This window comes from Arvicanthis niloticus, chromosome 10, assembly GCF_011762505.2.
Source record: "Arvicanthis niloticus isolate mArvNil1 chromosome 10, mArvNil1.pat.X, whole genome shotgun sequence".
In the NCBI taxonomy this organism is placed as follows: domain Eukaryota; kingdom Metazoa; phylum Chordata; class Mammalia; order Rodentia; family Muridae; genus Arvicanthis; species Arvicanthis niloticus.
Window position 1 is genome coordinate 32,739,813 of NC_047667.1, and position 22,391 is coordinate 32,762,203.

Consider the following 22,391-nt stretch of genomic DNA (forward strand, 5'->3'; position numbering starts at 1 on the left):
ATCCATTGCTAGGCATGTCACCTACCCATCAATGTGGATTGTTTACTCTGTAAGCCTCTATTGGAGAAAACTAATTTTTCCTTTGGAAGTGGCTATCAGTTGGAGATAACTTCTTGATTTGAGATGGGAGCCCCTGGCCACTTCTTCTTCTGAGGTCTGGGACCTTGCCTGACTTGAACCTATTCAAGCTCTGTGCATGCTGCCACAGTCTCTATGAGATCATATCTGTGTCATAATTTCCTTAAAGCCCCAAAGCAGAAGTAACTAAAATTCCCACGTCCTTGCCTATAAATGTAAAGAAGTTTTGTTCATGTTACTTGAGTTTCTAGGGAATCAAAAAGTCATTGAGAGACCTCAGACTCTAATCTCTATGGTCTGTCCCATGTCAGTTTATGCTCATTGCTATTAATTTAGCCAGAGCTCAATGCTGGCTATGTATTTTTTTCTTCCATTTGTTATTGCTTTATTTATTTTCTATACTGTATCCATTGGAAATTATAAAGCCTTTGAAATCAAGATATACTGGATTTCAATACAAGTCATGGAATGTTTTATAATTTAATTTAAAATACTATGGTTTAAATATGAAATGTTTTGTATACACTCATGACTGCTTAGTCCCCTACTGCTGATGCTCTCTTGAGAAAGGGGTTCTTATGAGGGGGGAAGTGAACCACTGGAAGCATAACTTTAAGAGTTACAATTGGACTCTTTTCTTGCTCTCTGACTCCAGTCCAACATTATGATCATAGACTCTGCCCTGTTTTCCAACAACCATGGAGGTAAAATTGTTTTCCCTCACAACAAGCCTAAGAAACATGGAGCAAAGGATTATGGACTGAAACCATGAGCCAAACAAAATAAATCCTATGGTTACATTGGGTTTGTCAGGTATTTTGTACAGTGAACTAAATATTTAACACAAATATTGACTTATTTTTTTAAAACATAACATGTTTTTATTGTTGGTTTTCATGTCAGTTTGTCACAGGTTAGCATTACCTAAGTAGGGAGCCTTACCTAAAGGATATTCCTGTTTAGTTAGGAAGCCCACCCCATTGTAAGGAGGACCATTTCATAGGGCTCTAGAGTTTTAAGAAGTATTTTAGAAGAAAGTTTTCCCTCTTGCTTCTTGGTCACTTGGCCTCATCTCTTTCCAGCAAGTTGATTGGCCCTGTTGTTGCTTCTGCAGCTAATTTCTTCATTGACAGTAGAACCAGTGTTTCCAAATATCATCCTACAAAAGGAACCAGCACTTTTCCAGGAAGTTTTCAAGTCCAGGAGCAAGATGGAGCATACTGAGGCATCCTGCCTTGGAAAGTGAATAATTGCCAGTCCACAGCCTCCTAATAGTAACAGCTGTTCTGAGACTATTCTAGATGTTGAGACACCCAGGCTAGAGGACAGAGTACTAGATACTCAGAGGTTAAGATGTGATTTGACTTTCACTTGGTAAATTCTGATTGCATATGTGTGTGTGTGTGTGTTAAAAAAAAAAACAATACTAGTAAAATCAAACCCTAAATTCTATAAGCAGATTAAAAGGCATGCATCATCTTAATTCAATATATAAAACAATTATATTCTATGGAAGAGACATGTTCCAATAAGAAATATAAATCTACCTCAGAAAAATGAAAAATCTCCCTTTTTTCAATTTGTTTTCATATTTTAAAATGTATGAATTATTAACTTTAGTACCAATAGAAAAATAGATAAATAAGATTTTTTATCTCAATGTCATTCAAAAATAAGAATGTAGAGATATCTCGTGAAATAAACTTAACTGTTAATAAGTAAGTTTTAGCAGTTTATTATTGTAGACGTTAAATATGTTATACACTTCTATGAAGGTAAAGAGCATTTACTAATCTGAAAGCATGTCATCTTTAATACAGACATTTGTAGACCATGTAATACCTTAAGTATTTATGTAATATAGAGATGTATATTTATTAGTATAATCTTACTGTATAATATAGTATTAGACAAGAATTGAAAGAACATAATTAAAGAACAGGGTTGGCTGATGTCAAAGTTGTTAAATTTGTGGATTTAGTTTTTCACCACCTCTCAGTTTAAACTTCTACACCAACTTTAAAATTCCAGAGGTGAGACCTAAATGCTTGTGTGAAAGTATGCCATCTTCATCATTCAATCACTGGTTGGTGTTATTTCAGTGGCTCATTCATTTACTGGGAGAAAAGGTGGTCTACTCCATGTGGAGGTGTGTAAAATGAGCACACTCTTGTGAGCAAGAATGTGGCTCCTCTGGCAAATGCTCATCAGGGTACATACGACTGCAGCATGACGTCTCAGACACCGACCTGGGTTAAGGTTAACCCGTTTATTATGTAGAGAGAACTGCGTCTTTATAATATTTCTTTTTGTTGGCTTAAAGGTAGAAATGGTAAACAGCTAATCTGGAGTCAAAATTAGTATGCAACAACAAATATCCATCCTTCCCCACTATAAACATGGGTCAGCTTTATATGCTCCAATCTATCATCTTATAAAATATCATCTGTATATACAGTTATCTAAATACATTGTTTGTGCTTAGAGTTATAATCCTAACTAGACATGAGATTGCTGAAAAGTTTTCATTTTACTTTAACAATTTACAAAGCTTCTTCTTAATGACTGTTATTGCAGAAATAAAAATTTTTATTATGAATAGAATATCAGATTTTCATAAAATATTTTGGAAGATAGATGATCACTTATTTTAGTATAATATAAAAGTTCTTACATTTAAAAATACTTTTGTCTGGTGTATTTTAAAAGTGAAATCATTTCTCACTATACACAAGCTATATTTTAGAAGCAGATGTACACAAGTACCATCAAAAGAAGAAAAATGACTTTTACTCATAACCAAATGGCAACATCTGATTTTATGTCTTGGAAGTCATTGTAGGTAAAGGATCGTGATCGTCTCCTAAGATTTGTTGGCCTCTGAGGTCTTCCTTCTATCAAATGTAAGTAGATCTCGGATTTCAGAAAGCGTTTATAACTGTCGTGTTCCATGAGCTGATACACTCTGCTTTGTGCAGCATCAAAACTGTGGAGAGTGGGCTGGGTAATGCTTTTAGCAATTACTTCTTTAGTATGAAAATCAAGGTTAACCTGCATCAACAGGAAAAAGGAATAATTATGGGATATTTAATACAACGTTTGAAAACTATCTCATACTCTTAAAATGTTGTAGGCTGTAAAGTGTGCCATGCATCTCTGCTTTTACAAATAGATTTTCTATAGTGCCCAAAACAACAGGACCAAATGTTCTCTGGTATGTGTGATGAAACATTTTCTTTTTGTTTTCAATTTGAATGAGCTTAGTTCCAGAAGGAAAAAGCCAATACAATAGTATTAATTTATACTTGAACTGTAAGAAAGCCTCTGTTCTAACCTAGAAATGGAATACAATCTATTGGGTATAAAACTGAAACTTTAAAACATTTAACATTTTATGACAGTCTAGCAATATCTATTAAACTCAGTCAATTTATCAAGTATACCACAGGATCAACCCATTTAGTTTGTAATCAAAGGAAAGAACAATTGAAACATTCTCAAATTAAAGTTATATCATTTGTCTATTAATTTTCTTTTTTTAGCCTATCCCAGACTGATAAAATAATTTCTTTGGACAAACAAAACCTTACATGGCTAAGTAAGATAATCTTATTTTAAAATTATGTTTGTTATTTGGGGGGACATGTATACCATGTATACTGTGGCATAGTGTGAGGATCAGAGAACAACTTTGGGAAGTTGGGTCCTTTTCCCACCATGTTGAGACTAGGCATTAAACTTAAGTTTTCAGGTTTGGAGACAAGGACTTTTAACCACATAAGCCATGTAGCTGACTCACTTTAACCTTACATGGAGTTTCAGAGATCTTTAGACTCTAATAAGTAGTTGTTTCTGCTAAAATAGTTAATACAGATTAGAGAAAGAATCAAAATGCCATGGCATTAATCACTCTTCATCTAACTCCGAGAGTAGCTTTATGCTTTTAACCCATAATCATATTATGCTGTACTCTATTAATAGTAGAAATGTACAATTAAACAGCTCCCTGATGGAATGAATGAGGAGTCGACTTTAGTCAAACAGACCCTATGAAGGTGGCAAGGAGTTTCATGTGTTTCCATTTGTCACAGTACCTCTTTGGGGGCATCATTCTGAATGAATTTCTCATATATTGCCTTTGATTTTAGGATGATTTGTTGAGGTTCCTTGCATTTCTTGAAATCTTCACAGGCGATCCAAAATTCAATGTTTTCCTCACTGAATTCAGTTTTAAGAAATCTTGTAAAAGCATCCACTCCATCTACCGAAAATAAATAATATTAAGTTACTATGAAACGGTCTTACTGGGAAGATGCCATACTTGATATTAAAGTGTATATAAATACTAACACCAAAGCTAAAATCTGCTTCTAATTCAACAAGGATCCACACATACGTGGGCACTTTATATAAATTAACTTTTTAATCAGAAGAAAGGAGAATATAATTTTTATGAAATAAAGCTAAATCACACTTTGATCTAAATCTTTAACACTAAGTGTAAAAACGACCATACTGCATACCTTATTTTATAACTCTTCTATTCATGTCTCTCTAAGAGCAGGAGGGATTATATTATAGACTTGTAAAACATTTCTTTTGTATTCCATTTTTCCTACTACAAATATCATGTCTCTTGTACTGGAAACCCTCAAATTCTCTTTCCATTGTCTCTACATTTCCTAGTTCCACGTGGCCTTCTTTTTCATCTGTCCACCAAAGAAACACTGCCAGTTCAAATTTTAGAGAGCCCCAAATGATATGATCTCAATGGGAGGCCACCATCAAATCCCTCCACTAAGGGGGTAAGAGAACCTAGTTAAGAGGAAGTAAAAAGTGTTCAAAAGCGAAAGGGGGTGGAGGACACAAAGGAAGCAAGGCCCTCTAAATCAACAGGATTGGTGAACAGAGGAGCTGACAGAGATGGTGGCAGCATGCAGATGGCTTATATGGATCTTCCTTAGATGGGGTCCAGAACTAAAAGGAGAAGTAGCCACATGTCCACATCACTAACCCAGAAGATATCTCCAATTGATAACTACTTGCAAACAGATATTTCATCTCCCCAAAGAAGTCTTTCTGGGAAAACAAAACACTATTTGTTTTTGGTTGTTTGGTTGGGCTTTTTATTCTTTTCCTCTGTGTTTGTGTGTGTGTGTGTGTGTGTGTGTGTTTTGAGACAGGGTTTCTCTATGTAGTGCTAGATGCCATGGAACTTGTTGTATATACTAGGCTGGTCTTGAAAGGCATAAAGGCATGTGCCACCACGACCACATGGCTAAAATAAGCCACTCTTAAGGGTAGGCTGTATGTGCAGAAGAAGACAGACAAAAAAAGACAAACTCAATGGCATCCTTGGAAGTCCCTTGTTTCAAAACATGCCACAGACTTTTTTCTTTTTAAATTTTATTATTTTTATTTTTTACCTCCTAGGTCTTTTGTGTATACATTATGGCTTTTGGTTTTTATAGGTTTCATGAGTGTGTAAATGACTAAGTCTCAGTATCTGTATGTTTCCTACATCTTTTCTTGAGCCTTTTTATTTCTATTTGTTTGCTTTTATCCAATTTATATGTGTTTGTTTTATTTTTATTTTATTTTTTGTTAACCCTTAGAAATCTGTTTGGATTTTAATAATAGACAAAAAGGCTGTAAAGGGGAAGGGCTGGAAGAAGTAGAGGGAAGAGAAACAGTATTATTTAAGAACAAAAAAATATTTTTAGTTATAAGAGAAAATTTTACTTAAAATTTTATGTACTTATCCATGACAAAAGAAAACTTAAAGAATTGAAATTAGTAAGAAAATTAGCTCTAAATCATCATTTATAATATTTCATATTTTGCTGTCTTTGTTCTGTCCTACATTATTACCTGGTATTATCTTTTCTTGGTATCCTTTTTTTGTAAGTAGGATATACTGAAAGAGATGGAGTCAAGAGGATCATACATTTGAGTTCATAGATTTTAAAAGTTATATAAGTCCTCTACATAGATGCAGTGGTTACTTAGCTTGGGGTAATTGTTGAACACCTAACTGTTAGTGTAGGGGCATCTCTAGCGTTTGCCTTGTTTGGGGACCTTTTTTATTTTACTAGTTTGCCTCATACAGCCTTGATCTCAGCGTTCATACTGATTATCATTGCATTTTTTATACTACAGTTAGTTGTTATCATTAGGAAGTCAGATGTCAATGAAAACAATTATAAAAGGAAGCTTATAGCTCTAAGTACGTGAATTTAAAAATATTAAAGAAATATTAAATAAATTATCAGATACTAAATACAAACAAAATAACAGAACAAATCATTTACAAAAATAATGCATAAAGAGAAATAACAAATGTTGCAGCAAAAATTATTTCAATAGAATTAAAACTACTAATAAAATCAATAAAACAAAGAGATATTTTAAAAGATAAGTAAAATTGAAAACTCTTACTCAAATTACTAAGAGAAAGGGAAAAATAATCCATAGAAAGACATTAACACAGATATTAAGAAAATTTGCTGAATCATGCAAACAATAAAAGAACACATTTCAATAAAACATAAGTGAAAAAAATGGATAAACTTCTAAAGGCATGTTGTATACCAAATTAAATAAAGATAATGTAAATTATTTAAAATCATCAATGGCCAGCAATGAGATAGAAGGTGCTCTTAAATATTTCAAAACTAATGAAATCCTAGAACCAGATGTGTTCAACCCAAACTTCTACAGATAACTAACATCACTATCACTCAATTTATTCCATAAATTACAGGAGGAAGGAGTACTTTCAAATTCTTTTTATGAATCAGATACTACTTGTATATATAGAAACCATATAAAGAAGGAACCATATGAACCCAGATAAAGGCAGAACAATAGGAAACCATAGGAAGACTGAGCCATATGAGAACCAATAAAACACAGAGCTTTATAGATCATAGATTTAAAAAAAATGAGCTTTATGAACATAGATGTAAAAATTGTTAAGAAAATAAATGAAAACCAAGTTTAAGAACTCATCCAAGTAATCACATAATGATCAAGTTTTCTCATCAAATAAGGCAACTGATTTTTATCAAAATCATAGATGACAAATTTGCCCTATCCAAATCAGTATCCCTCCAATATGACTAAGACAAACATAACAAAAAAAAAAACACACACACACACACACACACACACATCAAGGAATCAATTTCATTTGAAATAGCCTTAACACACGTTGGAATAAACCCAGCCAAAAAAAAAAAAAATTAAAAGACCTATACAATCAAAACTTCAATATTCCAAGCAAAGAAATTGATGATTTATACCATGAAAACAGCCACAATTCTCAGAACAATCTATAACTCAATGAAATTTCGATCAAAATCCCAATGCAATTCTTCAGAGGATTTAAAATAAAAACAATCTTGAAATTAATATGGGAATCACAAAATGAACCTGGATAAGCAAAATACCCTGAACAATAAAAGTACTGATGGATGCATAACCAGGCATAATTTAAATTATACCAGAAGGTCATAGAAAAAAACCCAGCACAATGCTAGTTTTTTTTTTTAAAGGCACATTGACCAATTGAATAAAATTGAGGACAGACATGTGTGTCAATAATTACCTGAATTTAAAAAACAAAGTATTCCAAAATTGTGTACAGGAGAAATATAATACCTTTAACAAATGCTGCTGGGAAATTGGATATCTTCATATAGAAGAATGAAAGTTGACCCTTTCTAAAGCTGACCAAATATCAATTGAAATGGTCAAACATCTCACTGTTAGACATGAAAATCCTAGAAGGAAGAGTAGGGTGTGTAGTTTAGAATTTAGGCTCAGTTAAGAATTTTGTGACTTGGGGGCACATCCTCATAGAAGCAGGAGGAGGAAAGATGGGATAGGAGGTTCCTGGATGGTGGGGGGAATGGGGTAAATGGATAAAATCTGAAATGTAAATATAATATGTAATAAAAAGGAAAAAGAAAAAAGAATAAAAAAGAAATTTGTGACTAGACTTAAGTTACCAAGGGAATAGAAACAGTAGAATTAGAGAGAAAATGGTATTAAAAATCTTGTGTACTGGCAAAAAGAAATGTCCATTCAATTAAAAGTTGGCCTAAAGAATGGTGGGAAATCTCTGCCCTCAGTACATTTGATAAGGGTTTGTTATAAGCATACACAAACACAAAAAGCTAAACAAGAAAACTAGCATCTTTGGCCATGGGAAAAATACAAAAGAAAACTTGTTTGAGATTTTGTATTACTCCAGTCAGAGTGGCTAAAATTTATAAATCATGAAATAATAAATAGTGGCAAAGATATGAAGAAAAAGAACATTTATTTGCTGTTGATAGGAATGCAAATTGTGTTACCACTATGGAAATCAGTTCTCACCAAAACCCTTGAAATGCATACATTATATGACAGTTCTTTATATTCCTGTTCACATTTCCTAATGATTTTTCCAGTTATAAAAACAAAAGTTCATCGTGTTCATAGCTGCCCTATTCACAATAGGTAGCACATAGAAACAGTCTATTTATAAACATAAACTTATATATATATCTTTATTGGTGTCCATATTTGAATACAAAATTAAGGAATGCCTTATTAATTAAGGAATTATTAATTAATGAATTAAGGAATTCTAAAAAGCATGAGATTGATAAAACCATAGCTACATAGAAGAAAAAAAAAGAAATTTATATCTTTTTTCCCCCTTTAAATTTGGAAGATGGTAGATAAGAATCAAGGAACTTGTGGAATCTCAAATGTGAGATTTTCTTCTGTTGTTAGGCAAAGAACAAAGACTTTATTGTAAAATTATGGAGAATGTGTTAATGACGCAAATGAGTGATAAAGAGATTTTCCATTAGATTCTGTAGAAAAAATAATTGCCTAATAGCACTGTGATTTTGTTGACAAAGCACTTATACTTGGTTTCTCAAGTACAGAGCTTTCAGAATGGATTTGGGCTTAAGTTACCATTAATTCGGAAAATTGATATAGCAACAACAGGAAGCAATTAAACCCCCAAATTATGCTTCATGTATTCTCATTTATCAGTGCATCACACAGAATTCATCTGTATTGTCATAGAATATTATGACATTAGATTAGGCTGTAATCAATCTTTTTAATATATGGGAATTATAAGAAATTAGTAGTCATAAAAAGACCCGGGAAACAAAATCACTCAGCATTCGAGCATTGGAAAGCTGCCCACACTCATGATAAAATGTAGGCTAAGTTCCTTTTACTGTACTTCCACTAAGATTACATTGGGCAAGCAAGGTTCTGCTTTTGTTGTAGCAAAGTGATCCTGAATACCATGTCTTGGTAATTACATGTTTATAAAGAAAGAAATAAAATGCCAGGCTAAAATACCTTGTGATAATGTCTGAGACTTCAACCAACTTGCACATGGATATAAAAGGCGTATGTGGTCTTTACATGTTTTGAGACTTCAGTTTAAACACAACTCTCATTTACATTCTGAGAGGTCACTGTTTTCTGAATGGGTCAATAAACTAACCACAGAGAAGCAGAATGTAGGGTCAAGTTAGTGACATTTAGTTGCTAACTTTACATTGCTAGTTCAGTCAAAATATTATTTTACAGGTTTATTTCTCACCCCGAGCAATGTGCTTTACCCAGAAAAAAAAATGAACAAGGTTTTGGAAAAAAATTTTATGAATGGCGCATTATGCCCAAGTATAGGAAAATATACAAGTTTCCATAGCAAAACTGATGGATATCTGGCCTTAATATTTCTAATCCCTAGCAGCTGTCAAAATGAATAAAAGAATCAGCTATCAAAAAGTCCTGCTTTTCCTGCAGTTGGACAGTTGGACCAACTGACATGAGTGTTGTTACTTGTATTCCTTCTCTTCCCTGAACATTAGGATTTGTGTCACTACTGCTATGCAAGGATTTCTTCCTTTAATTAGTAGAAAGCAAAATGCAACCTTCACTCAATATATCCAATGTCGGAGAAAAGCAAGATGATAACTTTAAAAATAGGTTAAGTAAACATTGGTCAGCTACTGGTTGGCATCAGAAGGAAAATTCTTTTTTTTTTTTTTTTCTTTCTTGGTTTGGTATTTTATTTATTTATTTATTTATTTATTTATTTATTTTAATTGGGTATTATATTTACATTTCAGATTTTATCCCCTTACCCCTCTTCCTCCCTTTTTTTTTTTTTTTTTTTTAATATGACTACACTGTAGCTGTCATCAGACACCACAGAAGAGGGCATTGGATTCCATTACAGATGGTTGTGACTACCATGTGGTTGCTGGGAATTGAACTCAGGACCTCTGGAAGAGCAGTCAGTGCTCTTAACCACTGAGCCATCTCTCCAGCTCCGGTAAATTCTTTTTGTATTTGTTTGACTAAAACCACAGACTTATGGTATAGTCTTTAGCTGCATTTCTTTGTCTTTATTTTGTCTTTATCATTTGCTGTTATAAACTTGAATCAAAACAAGAAGGCAAAGTTTATAACTTCTTAGTTAAAGCTGAATTTGAGATGTAGGGCATATCTCTGCCTACAAAAGGAAAAAAAAAAAAACTATGAAATTATAACCCAAGAATTAAGGGGCGAGGACTGTGATGTAGGCCTTTACCCCCAGCCTCTGATCAGAATTAAAACAAAACCAGTGAACCAACTAACCAATGAATGAGTGAGAAAACATCTGTGTGGTCTACTAACAAATGATTGGTACAAAGGAAAGCAGTGGATTTTACCCCATACTTACTTTGTTTTTCAAATTTCGAAAAAGTTTGGACTTTTTGTCAAATCATTCTCCAATTTTCTTAGACTTGATTCTTTTTTTTTTAAATTATCAAATCATAATTTTTACTTTTTAACATAGGGGTTATAAACACAAAACTGCAGGATGTGGGGAAGGGGATGACACAGGAGCATAGTTGTTCAGGTGGAGTACAGATATCTTTAAGAACAGGGTATCAGCTGGGTGAAGGTTCAGGGGACAGATCACTATGACTCTGCCTATGATTCACTTGTCCTTATGTAAGTTGGTACTGTTTGCCAAGGCTGCCTATTTACAAGGTCTATGACTACTCAGGCTGGTAAATTTCCACAATAGCTGCCTGTTTACAATAGCTTATAGCCATCTGTTTCAGTGTTTTTCCACAGAGACCCATGACTTTGTGTTAGCAGGCATGTAAGTCAGGCCTATTGCTGATTTTAGGCTTATGGCTGATTTTAGGCCTTCAGTGTATAAGCCCGGCTGCCCTTGATTCTTAGAGTAGTATGTCATCTACATTTGTCTCTAATGCATATTGGTAAATGATACAGGGTCTTTGTATTTACTCACAAAATTCTTACTTTCTATCGAAACTCAATGTGGTGACATACTTAATGGAACAGTTTTGATAAACTCAATTGCTACAGAAACTTTTCAAATATGTATTAGAAAATAATTGGAGTCCAGACCAAAAAGATTTTTTGAGAACATTTCCGGATAATTTTATTTATAAAACTTGTAGAAAATCATATGGAAATGTACTCACTATAGTGATTAAAAAGTGGGCTTATTCTGTTTATTTCATATTTTCTATCTGTTTCCTTATGTACTAAACACTAAAAGGTGTTTTTTCTTGACCTTACTCATTCTTCTCTTATAATTTAAATACAAATGGAAGCAGTTTCCTGTTTTGGTTGTAAAAGTCAAGTACCTGTTATTTTGCACTAATAAATTTTTCTATTCTAGTAATATGTAACTTGGAAATAAGAAACCAAATGTTTGTCAATTTGTTTTTCAAGTAGTTATTATTACCCTGTAAATGAGTAATAAGTTTTTCCAATTACTTTTTTATTTGTCATGTAGAAACAGACAGAATACTTAAAGCATGAATAATATCAGTTAATCAGTAACTGTCTTCATTTCAGAACAGAGCAATTACCTTTCATATTAAGAGTTTTTATTGCAATCACATCTTTGAAATAATATCTAGAGGGAAGCATCCTTGGGTGATATATCTAAAATTGTTATTCAATGGAAAAATCTTGAGAGTCACATAGTATGAACTTGAGGTCTGTGTTAGACACTCAAATACAGAAATATTAATTATAACAGAAGTTCTGAAGATTTCTAAGGACTTGATTGCAAAGTATTTCTAAGGACTTGAAGCACTGTTGCTCCTTTTGTTGTTACGTTTATATACATTCTATAAAAGTCATACAAGATTAAACCCTATATATTGATAGATAAAATGTATGTCAGACACCTGATTTCCTCTATCGAAAAAGAGAGCATGAGAGACTGAACTCCTTTTTTTTGCTTTTTTTTTTTAAATATTTTATTTACATTTCAGATGCCATCCCCTTTCCCCATTTCCCCTCCCTAGAAAACCCCTATCCCATGCTCCCTTTTCCTTTTTGCTTTTATACATTTTTTAAATGTTAATCAAAGGCTTTATAAGTTTGGTAATGCTCAATCAGAAGTGTAACCCAATTCCCAACCTAAATAAATAAACTATCTTTGACTGGTGGAGACACATGAATATCTGCCTCCATGCCCCCCCTCTCTTTCTCTCTCTTTCTCTCTCTCATCACCTAGCTTCATCCTTCCTGTTAAAATAAAACTTTTCTCTCAAAATGCAATTAGAGCATAATTATTGCTAATTGTACCAGTGAGGTACAAGATAGACCTAATACCCAGTCCATCATTTTGTTGACTAACCAGAACCTCTGTCATCTCTCCTAACTAAAGCACTTAGTTTTGAACCTGGCTTTTTTCTTGGCTTTAGAATGAATGTCAGCTGAAAACCATCCACTCAGATATTTTCTCTCAAAGTAAATAGCCAGATTGGCTATGAGACTATAGGTCTTCAACCCTGTCAGAAATCCAGAATGACTGAGTTAATTGAAATTATGGGAAGCACTAAGCATAGCTTCTAAAACTTAGCCAATTTATAGAGACCTCTGAACACCTGGACACTCCCTATACTACCAAACGTTGGAGCATCAAATCTTCAGCCTTCTGGCCCAGAATCATCTGACAGACCTTAGTGATGCAGAATTATTAACGGCTGATTATTACTCTGTTTAGGCAGATATAATCAGTCGACTATTCTGCAAGTGTGCCCTTTTCTGGACAGTAATTTGTCTGTAGATGGAAAGAGGCAATTCTTGCCTAGTGGCTGTCACCGCACAACTGGCATAACTCCAAGGATGCTCAATTTCTTCTTAGAATCCATGACAGGAAGCTGTCAGGAGCAGACAGGTCTCTAATCAAAATGAACATTAATATAGAAATATTTGTAACGTCAATTCTATGGACTTCTGACATTTTGAAAACCAACTATCCATGTAAGGTTACCTATACTGTTGTCTGTTAACTCCTCTCAGCTATTTCTAAAGAAAATATAGAAAACACCTTAACAATAAACTCAAAACCATGAATTTGCTATAGGCCCTTAACTCACAGGCTAACCATCTCAAATCTGTTAAAAAAGTTAAAGAAGGACTGGGTCTAAGCCTTGTATTCCTAAATGTGTTACACAGGCACAATGCCCATGAGAGTATCAATATTCATCTCACTTTTATATCAATAAGAAGCTTGTACCAATGAAAACCTTAAATTTGAAATCAAAGTTGTGTTTAAAAACTCTATGCAGGCAAGGTTGGTAACTCTGAACATCTTGTTCCTCTTACTCTGGATGCCTCTGTTAGGTTAGACCACAAGGGGACCACTTCTCACTCAGAGGCAGCAATGTCTCAGAGAGCCCTCCAAAAGTGGAAGTGGTGAATATAGCTGCTAGAAGTGCTTGAGGGAACCTGGGACCAGAATTCACACTGAAAGAAGCAGGCTCCATGTGTCATACAAACATGAAATGATTATAATTCTGTTTCTAAATTGAACCTCTTACATCTGTTGTAACATTTTTCAGATGCCAAGAAAGCATATGAAACAACAAGTCAAGAAACTCAGAAGCAGGAAGCCTAGGTATACTGTAAAACCCTAAGTATCAGAGTGAATTGTTTCTCCTCTAACACTTGAGTTAATAGATTTGAGCCACCATAGAATGCAAATTTCCTTTGCAATAATGATTTAAGAATGTGATTAATTTTTAAATTAAACATAAATTTTTAAAATTTTCATCCTTTAGCCAGATAATAAAACTACTGATAATTGTCATCTTGAGTCAGAGATTTGACTTTGTGAGACACTAGAGCCCCCTGTAGTACAGAAAACTGGTAGAAGTAGAAATTTGTAGGCTTCAGGCAGGAATCTGAAATTAGGCTAGAACAAAGAAATAATTTCAGACAGGAATCTAAATTTTAGACTAGAACAAGAAAGTAGGCTTCAGACATGAAAATGACCTTGGGCTAAGACAGGGAAGTAGGCTCAGATACTTTGGTCATCCTGATAAGCCTTTAGAAACAGTGATCATGGGAGTGTTCACATAATTGGCTTTAATGCCTTGCTTTTCTTTGACTATTTGTGTTTATTGTCTTGACTATTTGCATCTATTGTATTGCTATATCCTCAACCTAGAACTGACCTTAATACTTGCATGCAATCAAAATGGTATAAAAACATAAAGGAGGCAGAAGGATGGGATGAGGGTTCTAGGGAGGGGAAATGGGTAAAGGGGATAACATCTGTATTATAAATAAATAAAATATCCTGTAAAAACAAAAGAAAAAATAGTTCAAATCAAATTTTTTTTAAAAAAAGCTTTCAAAAAAAGAGAAAAGAATAACTTGAAGAACTGTAAGAAGTAATACTCATTTCCTTTTCCTTATGTAAAGCCTCAGTTTCCTTGCTTCCACTACTCAAAATCTGAAACTAATATTTTACACACTTTCTTCAGTTTATATATTTAAATCCAAAGACTGACACAGTCTGATTTTATGTTTCCATATTACAAATAGTCTGCAGCAAAATATTTATTAGAGCCACAACTGCAGGTATAAAAGTCTCCAATAAACTAATCATAATGAAAAGAATTGAACATCTTGTGAATATTTGCAGTGGCTAGACAAAGGCTGCATATTAAAATAAGTAGTGAAGTATTTTATAGTTGGAAGATAGCTCTCACAGAAATTTCTCTGTCAGAGTTTGCACATAGTCACTTACATATTCTAGATACAGGACTACAAAACTCTTAAAAACTTATAAGGCTTTATGTCCACTAAACAGTCTCTAATTGTAACCTGTTACATTATCTTCTAATTATTGCAGAGAAAACCCAGATACTGTTGGTTTGCCCTTCTCTGCTTCACTTTCCTACAATATGCATCCACAATCCCTATCTCAGCAAGTTCATCTAATTTCTTTCCAACATAGTTCTATACTCAGGATATAATTTTTATTTGAAAGAAACTTGTAGGCAGTAAATTGTTGAGTTTCTACCTTTCTGAATTCTACCAAAGTTTGTCTTCGAATTGATTTTTCGGTGTTTTGTTCATTGTTATCTAAACTTTTTGTCCTTTGTATTATATAAAGTTATAAAAATGTATGCTTTCTCTAACTGTATGCATGTATAATACAGATACATAATATTTAACTCACATTATTTCATATAAAATATTCATATTCATACTGGTAAGTTTCACTTTTATAAAGATTGTCAATGTAATTTGAAATTAATGACTATGAATGTCAGCTACACTGACAGAAATTTTTGATAAACGAAGACATTTTGATTTCCTAAAAAGCATTTGTAAATTACTAAATACTAAATTTGTTTAAATTATAGTTTTCTGTCATTCATTTTTTAATGTCAGACAAATTTCCAATATAAAAGATTCAGAATAAATATATCTGAACATTGTCATAGAAACAAATAAGGAAAAAAATATTGTTGGATGCTGTTCTGTTAAAATTTGCAATATAATATTGAGCTCATTTAAATAAAAATTTATTTTAGAGCACATTTGTGCTTTTGGAAGGTTTTGATGCTCACACATAGTGTTTTTGCTCTCTACATTTATTTTTTCCTACAAATAATACTTTACATTAATATGATACATAATAAAAAACTAAACTACTTTGATATATTAACTAAAACCCTTTTCAATCTTTAAAATTAAACTATGAATAAAGAAGTCATCTGTACTCTTATTGGGTTGGAGAGATGGCTCACCTGTTAAAGACTAGTCTCACAACCAAAAATATAAGGAAGTCATCACAGTTGAGCTGTAGAGTTGTCTTAACCGTTCAGAAAACTGGAAGCCCTTGCAGAAGACCCAGGATCATTTCCCAGAACCCACATAAAGTCTCCCCATTATCTTTAATTCCAGTCCCAGGGAATAGAAAGCTCTATTCTTACTCATGTGGTGTACATCCTTGCACACAGGCAAAACAATTATACACATAAATAATAAAATAAATACAGAGAATTTTTTAAGGATGTTTATCTAAACACCTTTTATACAAGGTGGAAATAGAAAAATTGAGGGACTTTTCTGTTTTAGTGAGTCTTATCTGTCAATTTTTATTTACTCTCCCCATTTTAAGTAACATGTTTCAGTAAAGAAATTCTTTGTTCTAAATTCTCCACATCAGTCAGACAATGTAAAGTCTTAAGCCTAGACTACCTGACTACTTGGATCTTCACTTGAATTTCGTCCAACTAATGAACTTCCATGTATCCTCTGAAACTACATTAAAACCTACCTATCCTGTGATTCTATTGGTAGGGCTAATACTTCTAGTTAATCTATGTTGGTTTTCAGAATAGCTCTTTTTATGAAACACTACATTTAGATTGCAACTGCCCCTTGTTTGATACATAACTTAGTTTCCTGTTTGACTAAATTTAATGTTTCAATACATTTGTATAGATAGAGCATACTGAACTTGAGTAATCAACCCATTTAAATCAAAGGAAATTATATAAAATTTGAAGAATAAAGGTCTTTCTTGAAATGTATGTGTGCATGTATTTTTCCCATCATGGTTTCAAATTATGAGAATTTAACTAACTTTAATATTATAACCAAAAGCACTTTAGGTAATTATTGTTTAAATGTTATAATTACATAATTTATTTTAGATGTCATTTGTATTTATAAAATTGGCACTATTTATTGTTTTTTAATTCATCATGCCACTTAATACTTTTTGAATCTGTTGTTTTTAGAAATTAAAAATCAGAAGTTTGCAGTTAACGGTAGCTGAAATCCAATGCAATAATGGAGCCTAATTGAGCTTAGGCAGCTGTATAAGGAAACATCTCATTCCTCGGAGGAGCATCTTCATAACTTTTCTAGAAAGAAATTTAGTTTTACTATAAACACTTAATATTTTTCTCTGCATGTTCCTGGGAGGCGCTACAGATGAAACTGTCTATATTTACTTCTAGCAAATTGGCATTAAATTATAGAAACATAATTTTATACTTAAAAATGATTTTCATTAGTTGAGACTAGAGTGTAGTTATGTACAAGAGGTTCACTGGAAGAAAATTTTAAGAAGGAAAGATTTTATAAGTTGAAATTACCAAAAAAAGTTCCTTAAATAAAATATTCACAGGAAACACATACAAACATACACACAATGTTTAAGACACAAAATTAACATAGGTATCCATCAACAGATGAATGGATAAGGAAATGTGATATGCATTTATAATGGAATATCCCTGCAAGTAGGATGAAGTGTTCTAATCTTCAGCTATACAGGTTAAATGGGAAGATGTTGAATAATCCAGGTATAAAGACAGAAGATTCACATGGAATATAACCAAGTTCATCTCATAGAAGAAGAAGATAGAATTGTAACTACACACTAATAGAAATTGAGAGTAGAATATACACAATAAACAGAGAGAAAATATTAGAGATTAGTGATTGAGTATAAATTTAGTTATATTGGAAGTGAATGACTTGTATGTTCTATACATATAACAGAGTGAATATATATATATGTGTATATATATGTATACGTATATATACATATATATGTATATATATATATAAATATATATTCAAACTAACATATATGTATATATACATATATATTAGTTTGAATCAGGGTATTATGTGACCCAGACTGACTATGTCAGACGTACTATGAAAACAATGCTAATCTTAAATCTGATCCTCCAATTCTCAATTCCATTGTACTTGATTATAGGGCTGTGACACTTTATCTGGCATAGAAGACAACGTTTTAAATGTTCTCAATAAACAAGGAAAATATTTAGCAACATGCTTATACCAGAAAATGAGAAAATGTAAGGGAAATTGCTTTTTCCTACTGGAGAAAAATGCAGAATTTCTGGTATTCCATGTTAAGTTCCCTTGGTCATGAGAAATATTTATTTTTCTTTCTTTTTTTTTAACTTATTTTTTTTTATATGAGTACACTGTAGCTGTCTTCAGACATACCAGAAAAGGACATTGGATCCCATTACAGGTGGTTTTGAGCCACCATGTGGTTTCTAGGAATTGAGCTCAGGACCTCTGGAAGAGCAGATCTTAACCTCTGAGCCATCTTCCCAGCATGAAAAATATTTCTACTAGCATAAACCCGGGGACAGTAAGACCACTGAGTCTTGCCATGGTTAGGTGTAAAGTGGTTGCCTGACATTGTCTTAGAATGGACTGGGAAGAAAAACTAAAGAGATGTGTTTCAAAGAGTATGTTAAGACATAGCATTAATGAGTGGACAAAAAAAATCCAAACAAACAAACAAAAAAGCTGTGACTGAGGACTCCTGTGTTTTTATCTGGTCATGATAAAGTTTTACTTCACAGTTCAAAAGTCAAGTAAAAAAGGTAAATAAATAAACTCTGTGTTTTGCTACCAAATAGTAAGTACAAATTTTTGCCTTTGAAACTGAAAGTAAATAATGAACTGAGTTCATAAATAAACAAAAAGTTTATCTACTTACTACTTGAAATAAACAGACAAGAAAGCATAAAACCTGGCTGCTTGCCCTGACCCAAATTTACTTGTTGAAGAACCCAGCTTGTTCTGGTTATGCTTATCCCCTCACTAGCACACAGTGCTGTACTTTAATACATACCTGATTCAACTTCTCTATAAGATTCTGCCTTAGAAATAGTCGTGAACATATACATATAACAAAAAATAGTGAAAAATTAAGATATAAAATTGAAAAAAAGAGGAATAAAGGCTCCCTATGAACATGGGAGTGATTGTAGGTAAAACTTGATAGAAGATATAATATAATTTTACTATAACATCAATGAACAAATAAAATAATTTTCAAAATTGATCTTTGTTAGAATCAGACATAGGAATTCATAAAAATTTTATTACAAAGCTATCTTTGTGAGGGTTTCCTGAAATGTCTGCCAAAGAAACTATTTCATTTTTTTGATCATTAAGAATAAAATAATATAGACAATATATTAAATATGCATTTAATAAAACTAATTATCTTTAAATGTCAGGAACTTCAACATAAAAATTTGAATTTAAATGCTATAGTTGTTAACTAAAATATTAATATATAATAAGAGTTCACCAATAATAAATTATTCTAAACAAAAAATTTAAAACACATTTTCTTTTAGCTGTCTATCGTTTTCTTGGTTATCCCTGTTGACTAGAATTCAGATTACTGCCAATTACTTACTAATATAAACAATCTGATGACTATTTACTTTTACCAGTCCAGGTATCTGTGTTCCTTATTTTATAAAGGAATGAAGGTTTGGGAACAGTCCCACTAACCTCTATGAGAAAGCAGTTTGTCAAATGATTCAGCCCATTTCACTGCTTCTTCAGGGGAGACTCTGCACAGAAAAGAGAATATTTGATGATGGATGATCAAAATATTCACTCTTGATCTGGCTACTGTGTGTCTGCAGTCAGTGCTGCTCTCCACTGACATGCCTAAGCTCTCCCAATTCTACAGTGGAGTCTTCATCAGTACTCAAGTTTTCTGTTGGATTTTCCCTCATTCTACAGTGAAATAGTTTAGAGTTTAGCAAAGTGTCAAAATTGCTCGAGTTTTTAAGTAAAAGTAATCATGTGCTAAGTTAAAAGTACAAGAAATAAGAGAAAGAAAGAAACAAGATGGATATATATATATATATATATATATATATATATATATATATCAACAAATAAATCATAAACAGTATCTTTCAAAGATACTGCTCTTTGAAAGATAGACGAACACACGATGTGCTCTTTTTTCCTTCTTCCTTTTAGTGCATAAAGTTTAGTAGTCTTACGCTCTTAAGAAAAGAGCTAGTTTTTGATATGATTGGAGACATGGATAAAGAAAAGAGTGAAATATTTTTATATATTTGACTAAACATATTAAAATTTTGAGTAGTTATAAGCTCATATATTGGGCTAGTTTTCTAAGTTAAGGAAATGCCAAATCAGATTACAAAAATTTCTTTGTGTATTTCTTTCTGTCATCCATAAGGTATTTAAAAGAATACTTTTGAGGAACCAATACATAACCTCTTTTCATGATAAATTTACAGTATTTAAAATATTAGCATTTCATCAATTTATGAGCTATAAAGTATATCCTTTAAAATAACAGACATATTAACTATAAGGGAACAAATTTCAATCTTCTTGTAATTTGATTTGAGTTATGAATGTGGTTGGATTGTAGGACTATTCTAAGTTTTGGGGAATAAAATATTGAATTATGTTCATATTTCTATGTAATTTCCACTAGCATATTGATTCTTATTTCTTTTTCCCTTAATCATCAATTACAGAATAAGAAAACTACCCTCACAAGGAATTGATATTCCCCACCTTGTTTCTTTGGCCAAGAGGGCAGATCTACTGGCGTGAGTCTCTCCGTGGAAGTCAGGCCTCTGTAGGAGAAGACTTAGTCTATTCCTTTTCTCTTTAGCTCTGTAAAAGCAATAATACATTCAGGACAATTCTGATGTCCCAGAAGTCTTATTTAATCTGCCAAATAAATTTGGAATTGGAAAACACCCACACACCACTCAGAAATACATCTTCTTTACTTACGATTTAGTTAAACAGTAAATAGAGAACTTTGCATAAACTGCACCACAAATGATCTTTTTTACTTCAACGATAGATAAGTATTTGAGATTCTATTTCATTAAGTATTATTTTAATGCTTCATTGTGGTTAAAATTGTTGACATTTGAAAAATTGAACCTACATTAGAATAACATTTTATTTCCAATAATTTAAAAAAATAATAAAAAAGCTTCCCTGGTCATTTGCTGCACTCCAATCAATATATTTTCAACAAAGTATTTAAACAAGTAAGAGTTCACAGATATTCATCAATCATGCTTCTTAAATACAAAGTGGATGGAGACATCTCTAATTTTACCTGATTTTGGCCTCCGTGCTTGTTTCTTCTTTTCCTGGCCCATGCATTAGTTTGAAAAATGCTTTCTCTTTTGATTCACACATATTTAATTGAGAGAAAAAAAACAGTGACATTTCCATATTTTGTCCCAGTTATTAAAAGATGTCGGATGTACTCAGTCCTTCTCTTTCCCACAGATGGACGCTATTTCATAGAAAAACATGCTGAATAAAGCACTATCCTGAATCTTTCCACAGAGCTTAACAAGAGAAAAGACCAGGAATTAAAGTGAAGAGCTATGTTTATGCCTCTGCAAGTCTAGAAATGAGGAACTCAAGATTGGTCTTGTACTGAATTGTTGAAGGAAATGATACCACACATTTGCAAAACCGCTTCTGGCCTTCAAGATAAAAGTGGGTATTGCCACAGTGCAACTTCCCTTTCGAGCTTGCAGAGAAAGAAGCTTCAGTAACATGAATGGTGCTGTCACTTACCAGAGGACATAAAATGTCTTGTGTCAAGGCATTATCAAACATTAGCAGCTCAGTTTTGATCTCTTTAAACTCTAATTTCATTTAGTTTTAGTAAATTGACTTAAATTACATTTGTTCATATACTGCAGTGTAGAGTTGATTAAATACATTGGCTTAATATATTGAATAAACATAGGACAAGAGGCCACCATTTATGAATGAAAGAATAGAACTCATATAATTTAATACATTTAAAGCGTCAGTTCATAAAGTGATCTAAAACAAATTGGAATTATTTGAATAAGTATATGAAATGAAATGAGAAAAGTAGTATGGCAAATTTTACACTGTATTCTCATTTTTGCAGTACAAAGTATTTATATCCTTGGAATTTGGCACCTTAATTTTTATTGTTAAAAATGTTCATCTTAATGAACTGTTTCAAATACTAATAACACTTCATATGTTGTTGGGTTCTTTTATGTCATTATTCCAAAAGAAATTTAACAACCCTAACTGATTTAAAAATTGACAGCTCTAATTGAGTATGAATTTTTTTCACTTTTTAATGA

The 22,391-nt window shown here is 32.5% G+C and overlaps 1 protein-coding gene across 1 annotated transcript; it reads right to left on the reverse strand.

Annotated features, from left to right (window-relative positions):
• Nucleotides 1-1,797: 1,797 nt before the first annotated feature.
• On the reverse strand, nt 1,798-21,684 carry Rgs18 (regulator of G protein signaling 18). The gene is made up of 5 exons (XM_034513485.2): nt 21,368-21,684; nt 20,806-20,907; nt 19,753-19,814; nt 4,173-4,339; nt 1,798-3,129 (listed from the first exon to the last, which is right to left on the reverse strand). The coding sequence occupies exons 1-5, from the start codon at nt 21,484-21,486 to the stop codon at nt 2,872-2,874; spliced, it is 708 nt and encodes a 235-aa protein (XP_034369376.1). The 5' UTR covers nt 21,487-21,684; the 3' UTR covers nt 1,798-2,871.
• Nucleotides 21,685-22,391: the final 707 nt, after the last annotated feature.

What these genes read in the sequence shown, in the direction of transcription:
- Rgs18 (XM_034513485.2), bottom strand. Translation starts at nt 21,486, where the DNA reads ATGGAAATGTCACTGTTTTTTTTCTCTCAATTAAATATGTGTGAATCA. An exon ending in CAAACTGCTTTCTCATAGAG is followed by an intron (nt 4,340 to 19,752) that starts GTTAGTGGGACT and finishes TATTTTCGGTAG; the next exon opens with ATGGAGTGGATGCTTTTACA. An exon ending in AGAATGATGCCCCCAAAGAG is followed by an intron (nt 3,130 to 4,172) that starts GTACTGTGACAA and finishes CTGTTGATGCAG; the next exon opens with GTTAACCTTGATTTTCATAC.